We start from the raw sequence: 22,999 nt of genomic DNA on the forward strand, positions 1-22,999 counted from the left end.
TTAATGACGGGAAGTGTTCTGCAACTTGGAGGAAGGTGTCTGGCTTTTCAGTTGGGCTCCCTTCCCCACAGAGGCTTGGAGACAGAGACCGAGGTGGGGGGGGGAGTGCTCTCTTTCTGGATGATTGATTACATTTCAAAGGGACAGTTGCCAGGTCCTTGAGAGAGACATTTCTGAATCCTAGATCTGGCAGGACTTATTTAGCTGTTAAAAGGATTTACATACATTTCAAAGAGAAAGAACCCCACAGTGACAAGTTTTCTGAAGTAAATGCTGTAAGAAAAAGGTTTGGGGAGAGAATCTCTTCCCTTCTGTTCATGGGGAGATTTAAGCCCTTACAATGACTCTGAATAAAGATCATCTAAGAGAACTGAGCTAGTAATGAACTAGCAATCTCCCTAGAATATAAAGTCCAGGTGGGCAGGGACTGTGTTGTTGTTTTATTGGTTGCTGTATCTCCAGTGCTTAGAAAGGTTCCTGGAGCATGGTGAGTCAGACTTCTAGACTATAGATGCTATGTTCTTGACATTAGAAAACCCGTGGGACAAGGTGTCATGCCCAGGAAAATAGCCAGAAAAGTAACTTGGGCAGGGAGAGACAGTTTGAATACAGACAGATCTGCATTAGAGTCCCAATCTTGCCTTTCATTAGCTGTGTGACCTCAGGTGAATGACTTAACCTCTCTGGTCTTCAGATTTTTTTTAAATCTATACACTCTGGTAATAACCCCCACCTCCTAGAGTAGTTTTACTGACCACGTTACATAACACAGGGGTGCCTGGGTGGCTCAGCCTGGGTGGCTCAGGTTGAGCGTCCTACTCTTGGTTTTGGCTCTCACGGTTCATGAGTTCAAGCCCTGCACTGGGCTCTGCCCTGACAGTGCGGAGCCTGCTTGGGATTTTCTCTCTCTCCCTCTCCCTCAGCCCCTCCCCAGCTCATGCTGTCTCTGTCTTAAAATAAATTAAGAAACTTAAAAAAATAAATACATAAATTAGATAACACAGACACGTTGAATATTTTTTGCATCAGCTCAGGATATAAACAAACAAACCAACCAAAAATACACAAAATGGGATCTCATGTGGGAAGGGCCCAGCAGCATGCAGGCCGGGGGGGGTGGTGTATGGGGAGGGGGGTGCAGGTAGAGGCTCGGTAAATGTCAGTCCTCTCTTCTGGAAGGAAGTGAGTCAGGGGTGGGGGTGGCTGTGTATGCTTTGATCCTTAGCTGCAGCGGAGAAGGAGACAAGGACAACTGTGGAGATCCTTGAGCTGCTGACATTTTCACTGCTGGGACTTGAAGGTTGAAACCACCCTAAGCCCAGACTGAGGACTGGGATTTGAAAAGGAACCATTTACTTTTAAGGCAGTTGTCCTGAATGTCAGAGAAGCCGTGTGCTATTCCGTCACTTCTTTTCATTGAGGTTATAATACGGCCTGCAGACAGTGTGCTGGCTTTATAGACTTAAAAGCAGTAGAAATAATGACATGTAAAAATGACGGAACAAATGCTCTTCCCCTTTGAACCTCTTTTCTTCTCTCCTGCACACTGGCCTTTGACGTTCTACAGGCATTAGTTCACCTAAGGCTCCCAACGCACCTCGGGCAGGCGGCCAGGGAGCATTACGAGGTAGTTACAGCCATCGGTGAACTGCTGATGTGGGACACAGTGTGTCCACACGGCTAGACCCATGGTGAACTGGGGGACTCTGGACTTGGAAGGGCTCCCCTAGATTGATCTGCCCCCCATCCTTTATTTACTGGATGTACAAACCCAGAGCAAAGAGGGGATATGATCTACTCAAGGATGCACAAACAAGATGTGACAGGCCTGGAAACAGAGCCAAGACTGACTTACTGTGAAAGACTTATTTTACTGCATAATGCCTTCTTTTAACGGAACTGACATGTTTTTGTTTAACGACGTTTTACCGAAATACATTTGTTACCACATTAAATGCAAAGCCAAAATATGTGACAGTTAAGAGAGATTAGAACTTTTGAGTGTTACTTCCAAGGTTAGTCTATGAAAAATATTTTTGGTGGGTTGCATATTGTGAGTGTCTTGACCACAGTGACGATGACAGTGGCGGTGATGATGGTGATGGTGACAGTGACAATAATGATGGTGAGGATAATGATAATGATGGTGATGGTGACAGTGACCATGGTGATGATGGTGATGGTGATACCGGTGATGCTGATGCTGATGATGACGGGAAAGATGACAGCTAACAATGAATTTATCACTAGCTCATGCACTGTGTAGATTTTAGGTCACTTAATGCTCACAACAACCCCATGACAAAGGGGTTGTATTAATATTATTTTAGGAATAAGGAGACAGACAATTGAAGCAGGTTGCCTAATGACAGACTTACTAATGACAAAGCCAGAGTTCAAGTATAAAATAATCCAAAATACTAATTATACTAATATTTATTGAGCTCTTGCTGTGTTCTGAGCTCTATGCTGTACTTTCCAGGCGTCTGATTTTGTTATCCCAACATTTCACGGGGTAGGCAATCACTATTTGCTCTATTTTATAGAGAAAAAAGACATCCTACAGTTTGGGGTTGAAGTGACCCCCTCCAGGTCGCACAGGTAGCAAGGGAAGGAGCAAGGAGGGAACATATGGGCACAGCCATCTCCCCCAGACTGTGGACATTGCTGCCCTGTCCACCTTCTCAGCTCCCCCTCCTCCCCACCCTACACCTGCTCTGCAGGGCCCCCAGACCCTGCTGATTCTGCTCCCTCCCCTCCCACATCCTCACACCCCAGTTTCCTCCTGACCTCCCCTCCTCTCTTCATGCTGGCCCTTCCAACCCACCCCACACTGCAGTCAGAGAGCCCTCTGGAAACCGAGGACAGTCACGGCTCCTTCTAATGGTTTCTGGTGCCTGCAGCTCCATTCAGGTTCAAGGGGTAAACATACAGGGCTCTCAGTGACCCCCACCAGCACCCCACAACCCCATTAAGGCATTCCACCATCGGTTCCTCAACCAGACTCCCTTAACTTCTCTCTGTGGACACCCTGCCTGGCCTACAGCTCAGACTTAGTAAGAGTTGATGAAGAAAGAGTACATGAATGAATGAATGAATGAACGGGTGAACGAAGGCATGCGAGCTTTTTTCTTTTGCAATGTAGTTCTAGCAGAATTTCCTGTAATTTTCTTTCTTTTCTTTTTCTCCCAAGGGAAGTAAAGGAGAGCGTGGTGCAGCTGGTGAAGCTGGACAGAAAGGTGACCAGGTAAGAACTTACTTTATAATGAACCTGGAGAGGTGTCACTGTTCTTCCTAGATAAATTTCATTCTGCCATTTCTGACATCACTGCTTGGATCTTCCTTGCCTGCAGCCGGATTTTTTTAAACCACATTTTCATGGTTTCCAAATTGATTCCTCTGGTTCATGGTGATATTCCCCTTCCCCAATTATCTGAGGAGACTGCCTTTTCTGGTTTCGTTTGGTTTTGCTGGACTCTCTGACCTTTAGAGCTTTTTGTTTACTGAAATGGTAGTCACCCATTACAACATGCCCCCTTCTTTCCTCCCACCCCCATCATTCCTCAGGTGCCTCTTGTGTAACTCACAGTGCTAGTTGAAATCCTCCATGATGCCCCTCTGCACTCAGTGCCCAGCCAGCCCTGCTGGACCACGTGTCCGAGTGCATTGTAAGGTAGCACCCGTGACAACAGAGACCCCTCTTTCTGTGGATTCAAACATGGCAGTCCCGTCATCTTTTATCCAGGGTCACCGATTCTGCCGTCCCAGCTCCCCAGCCTCCAGCAGCCTTTCTGCCATTTAAACTGGCTACCTTCTCCTGCTTTGCTTCTGTCACTCTTCCCTTTTCCTCTTTTGCGCCTGTGCTCCCCCCATCACCCCTCTGTGCATCTCTCCATCGGTCCTCCTTGTCAACCGGCTGCATGCCGGACACAGCCCCAGGCTCTGAGATGCATGGTGCGTAAGGACAAATCCCTGACCTCACAGGGCTTTCTGTTCAGTGAGAAGGTGAGGCAGGTGAGCAGGTACTCCAGAGGCAGTGAGGTAAGAGCTACCTATGCTCAAGGTCTGAATGACGTACTTAGCTAAAATTCCATCTGTATTTGGAAAAACAAAATGTGTCCAGATTATTCTTGCCATAGTGAATTTTCTTTTTTTTAATATGAAATTTATTGTCAGATTGGTTTCCATACAACAGCCAGTGCTCCTTCCAACAGCTGCCCTCCTCAATGCCCATCACCCACCCTCCCCTCCCTCCCACTCCCCATCAACCCTCAGTTGATTCTCAGTTTTTAAGAGTCTTTTATGGTTTGGCTCTCTCCCTCTCTAACTTTTTTTTTTTTTCCTCAAATATAGTACATTCTATCCTGACTGTTACAGCTTGTGTTTTCCAGCAGCAGGAGATAGAGGTGGAGGGCAGGGAAGTCTCTTCCATGGTGGTTTGCGGTTTATTTGATCCTATGAGACGTTGTCTTACTAAAACTAAATGTTACACGCAATACGCTCTAGCTTGCTTAGCTCCTGCTTTAACACACATGGACTCCTCTCTGCCCGGAGATGTGAATCCCTTTCCTAAAGTAACTGCAACGTTATTATAGTGTAGATGCCATAATTCAGAAACCGGAACAGTTTCCATTTGGGAGCATATGTTGCGTGTGCATGTGCATTTATTTGCTTTCAGATTGTTATCATGGGGTGTCTCGAGCCTACACAAAAGTTAGAAACCATAGTAAGAAGACCCCCACCCTTAGACGTACCACCCAGCCACAGGATGTTGTAGCCATTGTGGCCGCTTCTGTTTTCACCTGTGTCTTCAGCCACACCGTCTTCCTTCACATTATTGTGAAGCAGATCCGCTTTCAGGGTAGGTTTGGTTTTGTAAATATTGTTAGATACTTCCTCAACCTCTGGAAATACCAAGAATATATTTTAAAAAAATAAGGTCTTTTTGTTGCCAGCGTCTGTATCCACAATCGTTATCGGGGTGAGAAGCTAGAGTCTGGATTGTCATCTGATGTTTGGTGGCTGCCAGAGTGAAGAGCTTCTTAGGAGTCGTTGTTAAGAACTGCCTCTTGGGTTTTCCTAGGGTCATCCTGGAGTTCCTGGTTTCATGGGACCCCCCGGGAACCCTGGGCCACGGGTAAGTGATGATTTTGAATCCCCTCCTCTTTTGGCTTTGACATTTGAACGCATTTCCATACTCCCTGGAGATGGGGTCACGTTGGACATCGCTCTTACTTTGAGGACTAGGCTGACACCTGAACGGTGTCTCAGGCTGACCGGAGAGCGTGGGTCCCTGAGGCATCTGGGGTTGAGGACCGAGTGATATGAGTAGCACCAATGGGCAGTGAGGCTAGGGTGCTTGTAAGGGCCAGGAGGGTGTTGGCAGGGATGGGCAGGCTTGGTTAATTCTTAATCTGTATCTAGCTTGGGCAAGGGAGGCCTGAGATCACTGCAAAGTTAGGATCTTAAGTAAAAGATGTAGAAACAGGTTCCCCTGTTCCATAGGAACCTGTCCCACGGCAAGAGACTCTGGGAATCACAGCGTCTGTATAAGCACAGATTTTCCTGGGTTTACTAGAGTCAATAATAATAATAACTAATAATTAGTATTATTCAGTATGACCATTTTCTTTAAAAAAATTTTTTTTAATGTTTATTCGTTTTTGAGAGAGAGACAGAGACGGAGACAGAATGTGAGCAGGGGAGGGGCAGAGAGAGGGAGACGCAGAATCAGAAGCAGGCTCCAGGCTCTGAGCTGTCAGCACAGAGCCCGACATGGGGCTTAAAGCCATAGGCTGTGAAATCGTGACCTGAGCTGAAGTCAGACACTTAACCGACTGAGACACCCAGGCGACCCAAATTAGGTTGTTTTAAATGCATTTTTTTTTCAATAAAATCATATGAGAGCATGAAACCACATCTTTCACTTCAGAATCAACTTTTCCAGCAAACTCATAGAAAGTAAATTAGCTACAAAAGTATTCAAGCTTTCCCAGTTTACTAGAGAGCCTACCTTAAATCTCTGATACTCGGCTTACTTCCCACCTGCCCCCTGCCCAGGGTAGGTGCCGTTACCGTCCTTTTCAGTTTCTCAGACTTAATGCCTCACCGCTGCCTCTCTGCAATGAGCAGGTGAATGACCTTGCAGGGGATCTCTGAGTTTACTATCATTGAAGTTCACAAAATTCTGCATTTTCTTCAGATGAATAATTTCACTTAAGAGATCCCTTTGCGGGGCACCTGGGTGGCTCAGACCATTGAGCCTCCGACTTCGGCTCAGGTCACGATCTCACAGTCTGTGGGTTCGAGCCCCGCGTCGGGCTCTGTGCTGACCGCTTGCTCAGAGCCTGGAGGCTGCTTCCGATTCTGTGTCTCCCTCTCTCTCTCTGCCCACCCCCCCCCCCCCGCCGCTCACGCTTTGTCTCACTGTTTCTCAAAAATAAATAAATGTAAAAAAAATTTTTTTTTTTTTAAAAAAAGAGATCCCTTTGCATCGTATTTGAATATGTTATTAGATTTTGTGACATCTGACAGTCAGGCACAAGAATTAAAAATGATCAAGGTAGCAATGTCATAAGTAATGGGGAGAGACATTGGCATTGAATTGAGGAGGGACATTTGAGAAGGAAATAATTTTATATTACACTTCCCATATCATAAAGGCTGTACCTTCCCTGTGTAACCTAATAGCTGAGAGGGCCCCAGAGTCAGTGCTGAGGGAAAGTCCCACTCCCACCCCACCCTGGTCATTCAAAGCCTATAACACGTCTCCCCCCACCCCACCCCCCTTGCAAATGAAACCATGTGCTCCTCTCATTGGAAATTGTTCTTTGACAACTCTAGGAAAGGGCTCCTGGCTTATCATTCTCATGCAAGATGATGCATCTGAGATTCAGAAACAGCCACCATCAGAGGGTGGCTGAGTCAGCTAAGCATCTGACATTAGGTCAGGTCATGATCTCACGGTTTGTGGGTTCAAGCCCCGCATCAGGCTCTGTGCTGATGTCTCAGAGCCTGTAGCCTGCTTTGGATTCTGTGTCTCCCTCTCTCTCTGCCCCACTCCCACTCACGCTCTGTCTCTCAAAAGGAAACATTAAAAAAAATGTTCAGAGACAGTCACAATCAGACTGCGGCTGGTGTGCCTCCGACTGACCGATGTGTTCTTCAGTTCACTCAGTGGATGTTTCCTGAGCATCTACTTTGTGCTGTGCCCTGGACTGTTAATCACTTTTGGGAGTGGATCCTGGTGAGCTGCCCATTCGGGGTCAGTGGCCAGTCATTCTGTAGCAACTCGAGAGCAGGAAACCCTCCTGGTCATTGTATTGTTTCTTCGAGTGCTTATATGTCAGACCCTGGAACCAGGGATGTGGAAACCAAACAGACAAGGCTCCTTAGAGTTTATTTCCTGGTGCTCAGTTGGCATCCTACTTTCAGATGAAACCCTTAACCCCAACTGCCATATGGAACTTAATTCCAACTTAGCTAGGTTCCAGAGTAGAGGATGCTGGAAGTTTTTGGCAAAATGATACAGAAGAATCCTGATTTGTAGTAGAAACTCCACTGTTCTATTAGGTTTCGACTAGATGTGTCATTTCCCTGTAGCGTCCCAGCCAGAGAACCATGAACCTTAGCCTCTTTGTTCAAATATTATCAATATCCCTTTATTTCGTGAACATTTACTGGGTCCTTACCTGGTGGAAGAGGTGGGGAAAAATCTGACTGCGTCTTGTCCCTGGGAATTTGTCTGACATGGGAAACAACACCTATCTTCTGCAGCTGTACCAGACTTCCTTGAGGTCCACCATGTAGCTGTTTCTGTAGCCCTAGAACTTGGCCAGGACTTGGCTTCCTACAAGTTTATGTAAAAAAAAAACACTAAAGATCGCTGGAAAGGTATCAGTAAGACTGCAAGAGCTTGTGTGTTTGTCCTCCCATATTTAGTTAGTATCCGCCATGTTCCTGGTCGTGGGCTGGCCAGTAGACGCACCGCTGTCATCTGTGCTTATGATAACGGAGAGCCCTTTATGGAGAGCCCTTAGTACGTGCCGATGCTGACTAACTCCTTATATGTATTAACTTTCTCAATTCTCTCAACAACTCAGCTGAAATAGGAGCTCTTTTTCTCCAGTTTACAGAGGAACTGATAGGCACAGAGGAGTGGAGTAACGTGGAGAGCCAGGACATGGACCCAGGGACGCTGGCTCTGAGAGGGTGCACCCCAACTGATACCTTCTATTCTGCAAGCACTGCAAGCACTGCCTCATTTCCTGCTCCCCTCCTCACAGCCCGGACAATAATGTCACTTCTACCCTTTCACTGACAAGGAAGCTGAAGACGGGAATCGTATACCCCTTGACCAAAGCTAGAAAGAAGCAGTGTATTCGTTAGTCTAAACAATCTGTCCCCTTGGAGCATCTGGGGGGCTCAGTTGGTTGAGCTTCCAACTCTTGGTTTCAGCTCAGGTCATGATCCCAGGGTCATGGGATCACTCCCCGTGTTGGGCTGCACACTGAGCATGGGGCCTGCTTGGGATTCTCTCTCTCTCTCCCGCTCTGTCCCTCTCCCCTGCGAGTTCTCTCTCTCAAAATAAATAAATAAAAATTAAAAAAAAAAAGAATCTATGTCTCATCTGCCAGCCAGCCCAGCTTTCATTCATTCATTCATTCATTCATTCAAGAAATATTGAGTGCCCACTATCTCCGAGGCAGTGTTTTAGTTCCCAGTAAAGGAAATCATCAACAAACACTAGCGTGGCAGATGGCGATAAAGGCTATGGAGGAAAATGAAGGTGTTAGGAGAGGCAGGCGCTTTGGAGTTTGGATTTGGGAGGTGGGTAATTTCTCACTGAGCCGGGATGAGGACGAGGGCAGGCTGTGCGCTCTGAGCCTTGGGGGACTGGATTTGAGCGGACTCACCCTGCTGCACTCACTTACGTGCATAGAACTCCTCTTTCATGGTTCCATGCACTTCTCATCCCTGGGTTGGCACAACCAAAAACACCCTCCTTATTAGCCTCGAAGATAAATCCACTTGTTCCTTCTTGCCTTCTGTCCCCAAATGTCCCCTGATGTTAGCCGGAGGCGTCCACTCTGAAGTGAGACAGTTTGCTGTTGCCGGGCAGGCCGGCTGGCTGGCGACTACTCTGGTCCTTCCTGCCCCACGGCTGCTGTTCCCCTGACATCTTTGTGTTCCCAGAGACCAGACCAGCGTGTTGAGGGAGGCGGGGGCTCCCAGGAGCACCTGTGGTTCTGGCAGCCGGGGAGGGGCTCGGGACGCACCCTCCGTGCACTGCTTTGTGCACAAAGAGGCGCTAACCATCTCTGTTGAGATCCTCACAGCAAACTGACTCCCTGCTCTGTCGTCCTTAGGGAGCGGATGGCGTTGCTGGGGCCGCTGGACCTCCAGGGATCCAAGGGCCGCCGGTAAGTTCCTCAGCAGACGGGACCTGCCCTGAGTCTGTTTGGGCTTCCCAGAACCCAGGTGTTCACAGGCCTGGTCCTGGTCCTCCCTCTGCCTCCGTGGCTCCTCATCCTAAGTATTCACAGTCTTGCAATGAAACCATGGGGGAGGGGAGTTGTTTGCTTCCCATTGGGACCGTGGTTTCTTGCCTCTGACATAAACGTTTTGGAGCACTTGGGTGGTTCAGTTGGCTAAGCGTCCAACTTCAGCTCAGGTCATGATCTTGAGGTTCATGGGTTCAAGCCCCGCGTCGGACTCTGTGCTGACAGCTCAGAGCCTGGAGCCTACTTCGGATTCTGTGTCTCCCTCTCTCTCTGCCCCTTCCCCTGTTCATGCTCTGTTCTCAAAAATAAGTAGAAAAACGTTGAAAAAATTTAAGAAATAGAATAATAAAATTAAAGTGAAATAAAATAAAAAAGTAAAATAAAATAAAATAAAATAGGTTTGGATGAATGGCCTGGCAATCCGCGATTCCAGAGTCTGGTTTACAACCAGCTCACACAGGCCCTGTGGGTGTGGTTCTCTTCTGAACAGGCACTGGGGACGGGAAAGGCTTGAGCCAACCCGCCCTGAGGCTACGGTATATTTCAAGAGGCACGTTGGACAGGAGTAGCTCCTGTTATCCAACCGCCCCAAAGAGGAGCGAGAAGTCAGAGAGGGGAGTCACACAGGACTCTGCCTGGCGTTCCGAGCTGGCTCGCAAGCAGGTCAGCCCTCCCCTGGCATCTCTGGGCTCTGATGCCAGGAGCTCTTGAGGGATCAGTTAGGACAGTTCGTCCTAACCTCCTGCTGGGAGGAGGAGGGCAAAGCCCAGTGGGTTTGGGTTACTAGTCCAAGGACACACAGGTAATTAATGTCCAAGTTGGGAGTTAAGTCACTTTGGAAACTCCCGATTCAGTGTCCTGCCATTCGACACTGACCCGCTGTGGGGGATGGCCGGGCTGGGGGCTGCGGGGGTGTTGGGATCCAAAACTAACAGCCGCATGGATCGGCTTTTGTTCACCATCCGGCCAGTCCTCTTGAAGCTGCCCCCCTAGAAGTCCCAGGCGGAAGGGAATATAAAACCTACCGCAGGCAGCTTTGCACCGATTCTCGGACGCCAAAAGATCTCCCCCACACACACAGACCGTTTGCCCCAGGAGAGGAAGATACAGCCCAGATGTGAATCTCACATACCTCGGAGCTAAACTGTATTGAGTAAGACATCGATTCTGCCGTGGGACCATGTGGCAAGCGATGGCTGTGCTTGAAGCTGCCTGGGGTCCCGATATTTCACTGTATACATCAAACCAGAGTATGCTCCGAGTTTTCTTAGCATAAACAATGAGTATTGGTAGGTTAAAAAAAAAAAAAAGAAATTTAAAAAGCTAAATGGGACATAATAAAAAAAGATACAAACTGAAAATATTTCCATTATATTTTGAAATGAAACATATAAACCATTTGCCAATCTTTTTGACATAGAAGGAAGGCCTCACTTCGATTTTGGGTCCCCTAGTGGAGTCTCTTGTCGTTATTCTTTTTTTTTTTTTTTCAACGTTTATTTATTTTTGGGACAGAGAGAGACAGAGCATGAACGGGGGAGGGGCAGAGAGAGAGGGAGACACAGAATCGGAAACAGGCTCCAGGCTCTGAGCCGTCAGCACAGAGCCCGACTCGGGGCTCGAACTCACGGACCGCGAGATCATGACCTGGCTGAAGTCGGACGCTTAACCGACTGCGCCACCCAGGTGCCCCTCTTGTCGTTATTCTTGTAAAAAGAACATCTACCCACTTACTGTTTGCTGCTTCTTGAAAAAGTGGTTTGAGAATGTAACACCACCTGTGAAGCAATTTGAATGCAGAATCCTAGATCGTTAGGGTATTTTTTTTCCTAATCTTTTGTAGCTATCTCGTTACAGCCATCTAGATAGTGAGTCATCTTTGTAAAATAAAGTCTTAACTTAAAGATCATTCTTTTTCTTTTTCCACCTACATTTAGTTGGGTTACCTAATGAATAATTATGTAATTTCCAGGGTGCCTGGGTGGCTCAGTGGGTTAACTGTTTGACTTTGGCTCAGGTCATGATCTTGCAGTTCACAAATTCGAGCCCCGCGTTGGGCTCCATGCCGAGCGTGGAGCCTGCTTAAGATTCTCTCCTGGGGCACCTGGGTGGCTCAGTCGGTTAAGTGTCCGACTTGGGCTCAGGCCATCATCTGGTGGTTCATGAGCTCGAGCCCTGCGTCAGTCTTTGTGTGGACAACTCAGAGCCTGGAGGCTGCTTCAGATTCTGTGTCTCCCTCTTTCTCTGCTCCTCCCCCACTCAAGCCCGCTCTCTCTCTCACTCGAAAATAAATAAAAAAGCATTACAAAACTGTGTAATTTCCACAGCAAAGCACAACTTGCACAATACAAACAGGATTAGGACCAAGCTGACCTCTTGTGTATCTTCAGCTCACATCATGGGGTTAAAAAAGCCCGAAATAGTAAATATTTAGTCTTCGTGGGCCACGTGGTCTCTGTCGCAAATATTCAGCACCGCTGTGATAAGATGAAGTCCGCCATGCACAGTAGGTCAACAAAAAGGTTCCACTGTGTTCTGATACAACTTTATTTGCAAAAGCAGCGAGGGCTGGAGTTTGCTAATTCCAGTAGTGGCTCCCTACTAGGGTCTTTGGAAAAACAGACCTTCAGGAAGGAATCCAGCGAGCTCCATTATCAGTATTTAAAAATCCCTAATGATGCTGAGTCTTTGTTCCAAGTTGACAAAAAAAAAAAAATCCACTTTGTTTATAAAATCTGTATAAATCTGAATTAAATATCAAAATATCTTCGCCTTTGGTTTTCTTCCAAGAAGCTAACATCACAAGCCTTAAGGATACCTCATTTTGTGTGGCAGGTGGATTAGAATGTAAAACCTGACATCGGCATTTTACCACTTCAAAAGAAACAGTGGCCGGAGATTATAAAGGCGTTGGGGCCTCTTAATTAGAGACACAGGTGACATAAGAACACTCATCCAGATAGAAATGATAGCATTGATGACTTCATCTGATTGAGAAGCTGTGTTTGGCAGTGATGTGTGTCTGGCGAATAAAATGGAAAATGAAGTATGAATTAAGGCGATTTGGTAAGCATAGTCTTTCAAAACACCAGCTATAAACTTGGTAGGAAGTTTAGGAGCCTCCAGACGAGGGGATGGTGACACCAAACCATCTGCTTAGCCCCAGGCCAGCTTTTTGCTTGTGTTGGATCCCGTGTGCCCAACAAGGTCAGGAGCTGTGGTCAGGAGCTGTGGTGCTGCGTGGTGAGGGTTTGGCCCTCAGGCAGTGTTGAAGATAAAGTACAGAGCTGGGGCTGGACCCAAGTCTTGTGGACCCCAAGCATCTTCTTCCCACCAGGCATTTCCATCTTCAGTCCCCCTGAGTCCATGTAACATGCTGGAAAGCTTCCCTGTGTGCACATGCACCTGCCGTGACGTGCTCCGCCCTGGGCGCCTCCCTGCTGTGGGGCAGGCAATGCCTGGCAAGCACTTCGCTTCTCACCGAAGATGCCTGCCAGCCCGTGAGGGCAGTTCTGTGTGAGATCGTTTCCTTCCAGAAAAGCCAGTCTGAGAGATCTAATGGTGTTTTTGTGTCTTGCATCCTTCAGGGGAAAGAAGGTCCTCCTGGCCCCGAAGGCCCATCTGGGTTACCCGGAATCCCGGTAAGTGAGATTAAACACACACACACACACACACACACACACACACACACACACACACACAAAATGTGACCAAAAAACCAAAAACCTGGTTTCTCTACTACAAAAATGAGCAAACCAAAACATACTGCACCACTGTTTAGGTAAGACATGGTCACTGGGGGAGTTTCGAGTATTACAGAAAATGAGAAGGAGAATCACTAACCAAAGCCAAGTTAGTACGTTTTTGGTGGGGTCAGTCTTAACCTCATTCTTCTATGCAGTTTGCACTGTTGTTGTTGATTTGTGTAGATGATGTTTTTATCTCTCTCCACACACGCATATGTGTGTATCCACGGTTAAGATCTCTGTCTCACACACACACACACACACACGCACAACTGTGATAATGAATTATTTATGATAAAATAAACACTTCTTATTTTCCACACTGGTATTAACTGTTCATACACTCATTAAATTTTATATACACTCTACCCAACGCACGTACCATAATATATATGATCATTCCTCTGTTGCCTCATAAATCTTATCGTTATTTTTTTTTAAGACTATATTAAGCTATTTTGCATGCATGGCACTTTTCTATGTAATAGCCCTCAAAAGTGAGGTTCACTTGTCAGGTGTAATAATGTCTGAGGTTCTTTATTTTTTTAATGTTTATTTTTGAGAGAGAGAGAGACAGAGTGAGTGGGGGAGGGCAGAGAGAGAGGGAGACAGAATCCAAAGCAGGCTCCAGGCTCTAAGCTATCAGCACAGAGCCCGACGCGGGGCTCGAACCCACGAGCCATGAGATCAGGACCTGAGGCAAAGTCAGACGCTTAACCAACTGAGCCACCCAGGGTCTTGATACACACTGAGGCCCCTGAGGGTCTTGATACACACTGCCAAATTACTTTCTATGAATACTGTTCTGGACTTTTAAATTTAATATACTTCTCGATAGGGTTGAGCTCTCTAGTTAGTTAGTAAGGCTGGTCCAGAGAGATCATATGCTGCCTCCTCCATTGAGAACCCATCCCTGTGGAGTTGGTGGTCTGGACTGTGCCTGCTGCTGGGGCCTCTACTGGCCACAGCCCCCGACCCCGGCCCTGCGTACTGTATTGTTTTATTGCAGCCACACTGGCTTCCTTTTGGTTCTTAGAATGTTCTGCATCCTCTCTTTTCCAGACCACAGGGCCTTTGCCCATGCATTTCTGTCTACCCACTATGCCTCTTCCTTACCTCTTGCACCGGCTGCTTTTGCCTTTGCTCTTTTGCATCCCATCTCAGGCATCACCCCCTGGAAGTTTTCTCTGCACCCCCTAGGCTGGGGCAGTCTCTCCTAGTCTCTTTTCCTTTCCTTGTGAGGGCCTATCTCAGCGGTAATCACATCTTTATTTGTATAATGGTTGCATTAGTGACCCCTTCCTCCAATGTTCATTAACTTATTTGCTCATTCGGCAGACTCTACTTAGGCACCCACTGTTTGCTAGATATGGAAATCTAACAGAAAAGTCCCTGCTGATCATGGGGTTTCGCTCTAGGCTGTGGGTTCTAGAAGACCAGGCTTTGGCTTCCCACACGTAGTGAACACCCAGCAAATACTACTTAAAGAAACACATGGATGAATGAACTGCTCTCTCAGAGCCCTCCCTCCTCAAGCATCTGAGAAGTGACTGCACTGGTCAAAGACACATTTCCCAGGCACCACTGTCAGCTCTCCCTGCAGCCATGTGACCCTGGGGTTAAGTAACGTGTGCAGGGCGCACAGATCTTAAAAGGTGTGCTGGGTTGAGAAACCCCTGTTGGTCTACACTGCGGCCCTGCAGCCTAGCCTGTCCTGGAAGCTGGAAGGCACTGACCGATATAATCCTAGCGATGGTGAAGCTAAGGAGAGAAAATCCTGGTCTGGCTTTTGTGCCAAGCCCTTATCGCCACAGCCCTAGCGTACTGGAGGAGAGAGGCAGGGCTTCCGGTGTTGACTTCACCATGTTCTTAATAACGTCCCCTTAGCCCCTCCACCCTGTCCTCCCTTCCAGGGGAGGGCCCTGTCTCTCAGACATCAGCCAAGCCTGGGCACATGCTATCCCTGCAGCCTCGGGAATGGCTTCCTCTCTCTCACCCCGTCCCCCACCCCAGCCACTCTGAATGCCTTTGCCTCTTCCGTATCATTCCTGTGTCAGAAACACTTCCTCTCCCTCTGCCTGGAGGATAAGAATCATCGTAGCTTCGGGGCACCTGGCTGGCTCAGTCGGTTAGGCGCCCGACTCTTGATTTCATCTCAGGTCATGATCTCATGGTTCATGAGTTCGAGCCCCGCGTCGGGCTCTCTGCTGACAACCGGGAGCCTGCTTGGGATTCTTTCTCCCTCTCTCTCTCTGTCTGCCTGTCCCCTGCTCGCTCTCTCTCTGTCTCCAAACAAACATTAAAACAAACAAACAAAAAAAGAATCCTCATAGCTTTCATGTGCACGGTGCACACCCCCTGATGGGCTCTGTGCAAAGAGCTTTCCGCATGTTATAACATATGTACCCTTTGCCGTGGACCCTCTCAGCAGCTCATGCTGAGGTCTGGACTGGACGTCATTTTCTCTGGGAGATGCCCTGAGCCTCTCCAGGGGCTTAGGTAGAAATCTGAGCAGTGCTCCAGGAACACTCAGCCCCCTACACCATCACAACACAGATGCAGCCACACACACCCGTCCATCTCTGTCCACCTGTACCACACCCTCCCCAGCACAGCGCCAAGTGGTGCTTCCTAGATCTGGGCTGACCTAGGCCAGAATTCAAGGAACCAGACAGACCCAGCCGTGGTCCCCGCCAGTATGTGGCCTGGGGTCTCGTGGAGAAGCCAAACAGAAAAGGATGAAACCATTGACACAGAGCATGCTGTGCTATATGGTAGGTAGAGGGGGGCCCAGGGGCCCATAGTGGACACCCAAGCCAGACCTGGAGGGATGTCTGTGGAGGGGACACTCGAGGCGAGTGTTCAAGGTCAAGTAGTCAAGGCTGAGAAGGACGAGAGGGGTCAGGAAGAAGGTAGAAGGAGGAACGTGTAAGACACATGGATGTATTTACATACAGGAACTGGCTAGAAAAAATATTAAGTGTTAGGGGTGCCTGGGGGGCTCAGTCGGTTAAGCGTCCGACTTCGGCTCAGGTCATGATCTCGCAGTTCATGGGTCTGAGCCCGTGTCAGGCTCTTTGCTGACAGCTGGGAGCCTGGAGCCTGCTTCGGATTCTGCGTCTCCCTCTCTCTCTGCCCCTCCCCTGTTGCTCTCTCTCTCTAAAAAATAAACACACATTTTTTTAAAAAGAAAGACTAAGTGTTAGGAAGTGGCTTCAGCTTCTGGCCAGGGCCATGGGGGGCGCACTGTGACTTTGCTAACACTCATTGGGCACCAACGGTCGCTTCTGGGAAGGAGAGCCACAAACCTCACCATTTATTAGGCACCCCTCTGTGCCAGAAAGACCCTTCGTATTCCTCCCCCTGCAGTCGGGGAGCATCTCTTTAATTTACTGAAGGTGCAGAAGCAGGTTCAGAGACATTAAGGGGCCGCTCAGCAGGTCTGCCTGAGGCAGCTTCTCTCTCTCGGAAAGCCGCCTTTCTTTCTCAGACGATTCTGTGGGCCACACACGTCCCTCCTCTGCATTTCCCCATGTGGCACTCGTGCTGCTCCCACACATCATGCCTTTGCCCCCGGGGGGTCCTCGGGGTCTCCAGCCAGAGTCTACAGGTCTCCCGCCTGGCCGCGCTTCCTCCTGTGATTGGCTTCCTCTCCCACGCACGCGTCTCTTGACCTCCCCCCGCTGCTGCATGCATGGAGAAAAGTGCTTTCTGGAAAACTCTTGATTGAAAAGAGGACCAGTATGGCCCGGCTTCCACAGCAGCCCCGCTGGTTTCCCTGGTTAACATGGTTATGCCAGGAGCAGCATTCGGAAAGGGTTATGGGTGTCCGTTGAGCATTGGACCAGCGCCCTGGATGGCCACGAAACTTAGATTCCGGTCCACGGTCGCTTCCCAAGGTGCCAGGCCACTGATGTTGAAGGCACTCATGAGGAACGATGCCCGGTGTCCTGAATGCCTACAGCAGCAGAGACAGCCCCGGTGCTGGAGCCACCTGTCGATGCTGGGTTAGTTCTGCCTCGCGGGCAGGAGCTTCCGTTCTGACCGCCTGGTAACTCTGTGGAGCACACTTGCCATCTCTTTTTAGGAGCAGGGCACTGAGGGGCTGAGGATATCAATAATTTGCCCAAGATCAGGTGCCTAGTAGTGCAAGAAGGATTCAGACCTTGCCTGGGTTGACTCAGTTTCCCTTCTGCCCTGCTGCCTGGTTGCTTTCCTTCCCCAGACCCCCACGCTCACCCCCAGTCCAGGTGGCCCAGGATTGGAACCTAAGTCTGTGTGATGTCATCGTCATTGTACAGAATTCTCTTTCCCGTTTGCAGAGACTTGAATAACGGTCTCTTAGGGAAACCTGAGGCTTCTAGTGACCTCCTTAGGGCAAGGAGGCTGGCCATGGGGAGGGAATCCCAGCTGGATCTCACGGAGAGAAACGCCAAGTGTTCAAAGCTGTTCGTAACCCACACGTAATCTGTGTTGGCTCCCTGAGCCCCTGTGTGTCCCGTGCTGCCCTGTATCTGTCCAGTGTCCCCAGTGTCTCCATCAGAAGCTGCATCCTTGCCCACTCCTTGCTGCATTCAATCCTGGAGGCCCAGACATGACGCTCTGGTGTCCCAAGGTTGTCTTCGTGACATGCCTACTAGGGGCTTCTGCAGATGAACAGAACCAAGAATGATGCCAATGCAAGTTTTTGCCTTTCCGCTCTGTGCCAGGCGCTGTGGATCGGAGATCCCAGCCAGAATTGTGGTGTTGGGAAGAAACCAGGAAGTCAAACCAGTTCTGTGTGTTCAAGTGGCCCCTTAGCTGTTCAGTGTGGCTGTAGCCCGGCACCAGGCGTGTGTCCCGAACGCAGCCTGTGTCTTCCCTCCCGGCACCTCCAGTACCAATTGGATTTCTCTTGCAGGGAGAAGAAGGCAAAGAGGGCAGAGATGGAAAACCAGGTCCCCCCGGGGAGCCGGTAAGGGACTCTCAATTTTTTACCATTTTATGCACCAAATTAGTAATGTCTCCGTTAACAGCTGCTCTTTGTGGACGAGCTACTGTGACACAGGTGCAGCAGGAGTCACTTTCTCTGTGTTACTTCATTTATTTCTCCTGACAACCTTACAGGGTGAATGCTGCTGTCCCCATTTTATAGCTGAGAAAATGGAGTCTCAGGGAGGTCCGGTGATGGGCCCGAAGTCATATGATGGGCTGGTGATAGAATCAGAACTTGAGCCTGGGACTTCGGCCTGGCCTCTGCATTTTTTTTTTTTTTACTGCCCCCTTCAGCCTCAGTCCTGTTGACACGGGAGGGGAGCTGGGGCAGGTAGACGCCGGCTGGAGTAGAAGCCTGATACCCTGGAAGCCTGTAGAAGCCTGATACCCTGGAGCCTGTTATCCCCACCAAAAACCTGAGCGTTCTGGCTAGCTCCAGGTGAAGGGAGTTCGCCCTTTCTTCAGCTTTGGTCTAGAGTTGTAGGTTTTGTTTTTTCCCCTTTCCTTTTTCTCTAACGTCACCTGCCCAGGACACACAGTGAAACAGACCGAGTGCTTGGGAGGGAGTCTCTGTGCCAAGTGGCAGTTGGTTGGAACAAAAAGTGGGCAGGGGGTTCTGCCGACCCGTATCTGTGGCCTCACTGTGGTCCTGCACAGTTGCCTGCTTCTCTTGCCCGTGGGTCAGGGCCCGTGCGGCCAGCACGTTTGTCTCCCCAGATCCTTTCCATGGCCTCAGTACTGAGGGGGAGCTGGAAGGTGTTGTCTGGGCCTCAAGACCCAGCCCTCCACACGCCCACCCATGGCAGAGCGTCAATGATGGCGTGCCCCTGCTAGTATATTACGCAGCCCCGAGGAAGGTATTCTCCAGACACTGCCGTGAGCCTTCTCTAAGACGCATGGCAACTTGGCCAGAATCGCTGGACAACCAAGCGAGGTGAGACATCAGCCATCGGCAGAAGGCACCAGCTCATCTCACTGGTAATGACGTCAGGACGTCAGTCTTCCCCAGCCGCCCTGGTTTTAAGTCCTGCTGAGGTCAGAGCTGCAGAACCCTTAGAGCCACTAAGGGGGACTACACAGAAGTTTCTACAGCGAGGTTTCCAATTCCATTTAATTTGGTCATAAACTGTTACGACTTCTGCATCTTACGCGAGTTGCGGGAAGCACCTTCTTCATCATTTTTCACTGCTTGCCGGATGCCGGAACCAGAATTCACTGCTGAGAGGAAAAGAAAGCGCTTAGGGCAGCAAGCAGTGTAAATAAACAAAAGGCCCCTGCCAAGCCGCTGAAGCTGCCAAAGGCTGATGCCCAGCAGAGCAGCCCGTGGAGGGCACGTGGCAGTTAGCGGGGTGAGACTGTGGGAGGGGAGAGAGAATGGAGACCGTCACTATGTGCCTGGCTCGCACTGCGGCACAGATGCTTTGTTACCTTTTCCACTGTGACCCCCAGAAGATCCCCATGGGGTGTGGCGTTATTATTGCCCCAGATGAGGAAACTGAGGCACAGAGAGGTTAAGCAGGGTGGCCAAGGTCACACGGCTGGTAAATGAAGCTTCTGGGACTCACCCTCCAGAGGCTGACTCCCGAGTTCAGTGCTGCAGGACAGAAAGTCAACTTTTTTTTTTTTTTATGTTTATTTATTTTTGAGAAAGAGACCGAGAATGAGGGGGAGGAGGGGCAGAGAGAGAGGGAGACACAGAATCTGAAGCAGGCTCCAGGCTCTGAGCTGTCAGCACAGAGCCCAATGCGGGGCTCGAACTCATGAGCTGTGAGATCATGACCTGAGCCGAAGTCGGACGCTCAACCGACTGAGCCACCCGGGTGCCCCAGAAAGTCAACTTTTCTGCAGGTATGTTATTCTGAGAGTTGTCAGGCCTCGGTCTGCATCCAGTGTGTTTATGGATTGCCTCTTCCAGTTAGGCCTGTGGCAGGCCCTGGGCCTAGACCAGTACGAGACCAAGTCTGTTCTGGGCATGCGGTGGGTAAGTCAGTACGTGAGGAGGCAGGGAGTGGGGGCTTAGCAACTCCCAACTGGGAGCCTTCCAGAGTGTGCCAGGCGCTCACTCCGGAAGCTCAGTGTGTGGCCTTTGTGACGCCTTCTCTCTCTGAGCGGCCTGAGAAATTGGCCTGGGAATGAGCGGCACAGGATCCCATAAAAGCAGATCCAGAGACAAGGATTTACGGCAGGCGGGGCGTTTGGGAAGTGCTCCCAGGAAACACCGAGGGCATGAGGAAATGAGACTGGGAAAGATCCCCATGGGGAAAGCCACCAACATCAGGCTAGGGAGTGAGCCCCTCCAGGGGTCAGCCAGGCCAGTGTCACTGGAGACCCTCTGAGAATTTGTGAGGAGCTCACTTGGAATCCGTGCCCCCAGCCCTGCCAGCCAGTCCATCCATCCGTCTGTCGATTTCAAGCCTTTTTAAATTGAGGATTGCTCCGGGAGGCATTAACGAACACATTAACTTCCACACCTCAATGTCAGGCATGCCCGAAGGCCGTTCTGCACACAGCTCTCAGCCTGAGCAGGGACTGCTTACCAATGATGGGCGCCCCCCCTCGGGGAGCCAAGCGGATGTGGTTGGAAAGCAGCAGCATTTGCTACACTCGGTGTATTTTTTCAAGCTCCTATGTGTTAGGGACATGGGTGGACAGATAGACAGATAGTAGATAGACAGATGGGTAGATGATGGATGGATAGATATGTAGATAGATGGATAGATTGGTTAGATAGCTTATGTTCTTATATGTTAGGGACATGGATGGACAGACAGACGGCAGATAGACAGATGGGTAGATGATGGATGGATAGATATGTAGATAGATGGATAGATTGGTTAGATAGCTTATGTTCTTATATGTTAGGGACATGGATGGACAGACAGACGGCAGATAGACAGATGGGTAGATGATGGATGGATAGATATGTAGATAGATGGATAGATTGGTTAGATAGCTTATGTTCTTATATGTTAGGGACATGGATGGACAGACAGACGGCAGATAGATGGGTAGATGATGGATGGATAGATATGTAGATAGATGGATAGATTGGTTAGATAGCTTATGTTCTTATATGTTAGGGACATGGATGGACAGACAGACGGCAGATAGACAGATGGGTAGATGATGGATGGATAGATATGTAGATAGATGGATAGATTGGTTAGATAGCTTATGTTCTTATATGTTAGGGACATGGATGGACAGACAGACGGCAGATAGACAGATGGGTAGATGATGGATGGATAGATATGTAGATAGATGGATAGATTGGTTAGATAGCTTATGTTCTTATATGTTAGGGACATGGATGGACAGACAGATGGCAGATAGACAGATGGGTAGATGATGGATGGATAGATATGTAGATAGATGGATAGATTGGTTAGATAGCTTATGTTCTTATATGTTAGGGACATGGATGGACAGACAGACGGCAGATAGATGGATAGATGATGGATGGATAGATATGTAGCTAGGCAGCTTTTTGAGTTGCCTGTTGTGTCATCTTTATTAGGAGGTATTTGAGTGATAATTCTAGCGCATAATGATGTACAGAGACTCTGGAGCCAAAATACCTGGATTAGAACCCCAGCTGTGTGACCTTGAACAGATCACTTAACCTCTCTGTGCCTCAGTGTTTGGGCCGATGGAAAGCGCTCATGCTTCCCTCAACGGGTTGCAGTGAGGCCTCACTGCCAGAACACGTGAGGCACTCAGTTTGTGTCTGGCACGTGGAAGGCCCCCAGGAGTTGCTGACTGTTATGCTCGGACCAGTGATGGCCATGTCACCTGAGGGCAGCAGGTGTGGGAGCCAGGCTAGGACCGTGTACCCGCGGTCGTAAAGCCCTGGGGGGGGAGGGTTGTGCTGAGTTTGCAACTGAGAACAGGTCCAGGGAAGGGAAGATCGAGATCACACGGCTGGACTCGAATCAGTCACACAAACCTGCCCCACCCCCTCCTCTCCAGGATTTTCCCTCCAAATCCACAGATGCGCCTCACTCTCCTTCCCCACTAATGGGCCCCATCAGATCCTCAAGGTCTCCAGGCTGTGAAAAGGAGGGGAATGTGGGGGAAGGGCATCTCCTCCTGTCTCAGCGAAGGCGGGATCAGATGCTGCCCCACCCCCCCCCCATCAGTGGGATGTGCCCTTTCACCGGCTCCCTGCCCCTCCACACACCCCACCCCAACCACGTCACCTGGACTTCAGCTCCCAGTCTCTCGTTGCCTGTTATTTGTGGCTAGTTGTGCCCAGGGCAATGCCAGGCTGCTGGTGGTGAAGAGTTTGAATGGCCCGGGTGTCCCCACAACTTCTTGTAGTAAAGAGAAGCTGGGCCAGGGAAAAGGAGGGGTGAATGGCAGACCTTCCTGTCCGAGGCAGCTGCCGGCTGAGATGACCAGCCTTCGGGGATGTCGCACGCAGCGGGGATTCAGTCTGGCTTTGCCGTTGATGAGCTCAGTAAAGCTATGGCTTCTCTGAGCCTCAGTGTCCCCAAGTGTGACGTGCAGCAGTTGATAGCTGCCTTGAAGTGGTTCGGTGAGTGAGCACAGAGTCTTTGAGAACTCGGGTGTCTGCAGCGTTTTGCATCCAGAGCAGAGCACTTTTGAGAACGACCAGGGGCCGCTAGGAACAGTGGCTTCGGAGATGACACCCTGTGTAACCAGCACACTCCAGGGAAAATCCAGGAGCGTGTAGCCTGGACACGTGGGGGGGATTGGTACGGACTGAGGTGGAATACCGTGCCGGGAAGGAGGGTTGGCAGGGGTGAGAGACTG

General features: G+C 49.4%; 1 protein-coding gene across 1 annotated transcript in view; it reads left to right on the forward strand.

Moving 5' to 3' along the window:
- Positions 1-22,999, forward strand: part of COL22A1 (collagen type XXII alpha 1 chain) — a 232,479-nt gene that overhangs the window by 178,656 nt on the left and 30,824 nt on the right. The window contains exons 34-38 of the mRNA XM_030304529.1: positions 3,194-3,247; positions 5,084-5,137; positions 9,369-9,422; positions 13,091-13,144; positions 18,150-18,203. Coding sequence (XP_030160389.1) covers positions 3,194-3,247; positions 5,084-5,137; positions 9,369-9,422; positions 13,091-13,144; positions 18,150-18,203 — 270 coding nt within the window. The remainder of the gene's footprint in view (positions 1-3,193; positions 3,248-5,083; positions 5,138-9,368; positions 9,423-13,090; positions 13,145-18,149; positions 18,204-22,999) is intronic.

The sequence above is a fragment of the Lynx canadensis genome, chromosome F2 (genome assembly GCF_007474595.2).
Source record: "Lynx canadensis isolate LIC74 chromosome F2, mLynCan4.pri.v2, whole genome shotgun sequence".
NCBI classification, from domain to species: domain Eukaryota; kingdom Metazoa; phylum Chordata; class Mammalia; order Carnivora; family Felidae; genus Lynx; species Lynx canadensis.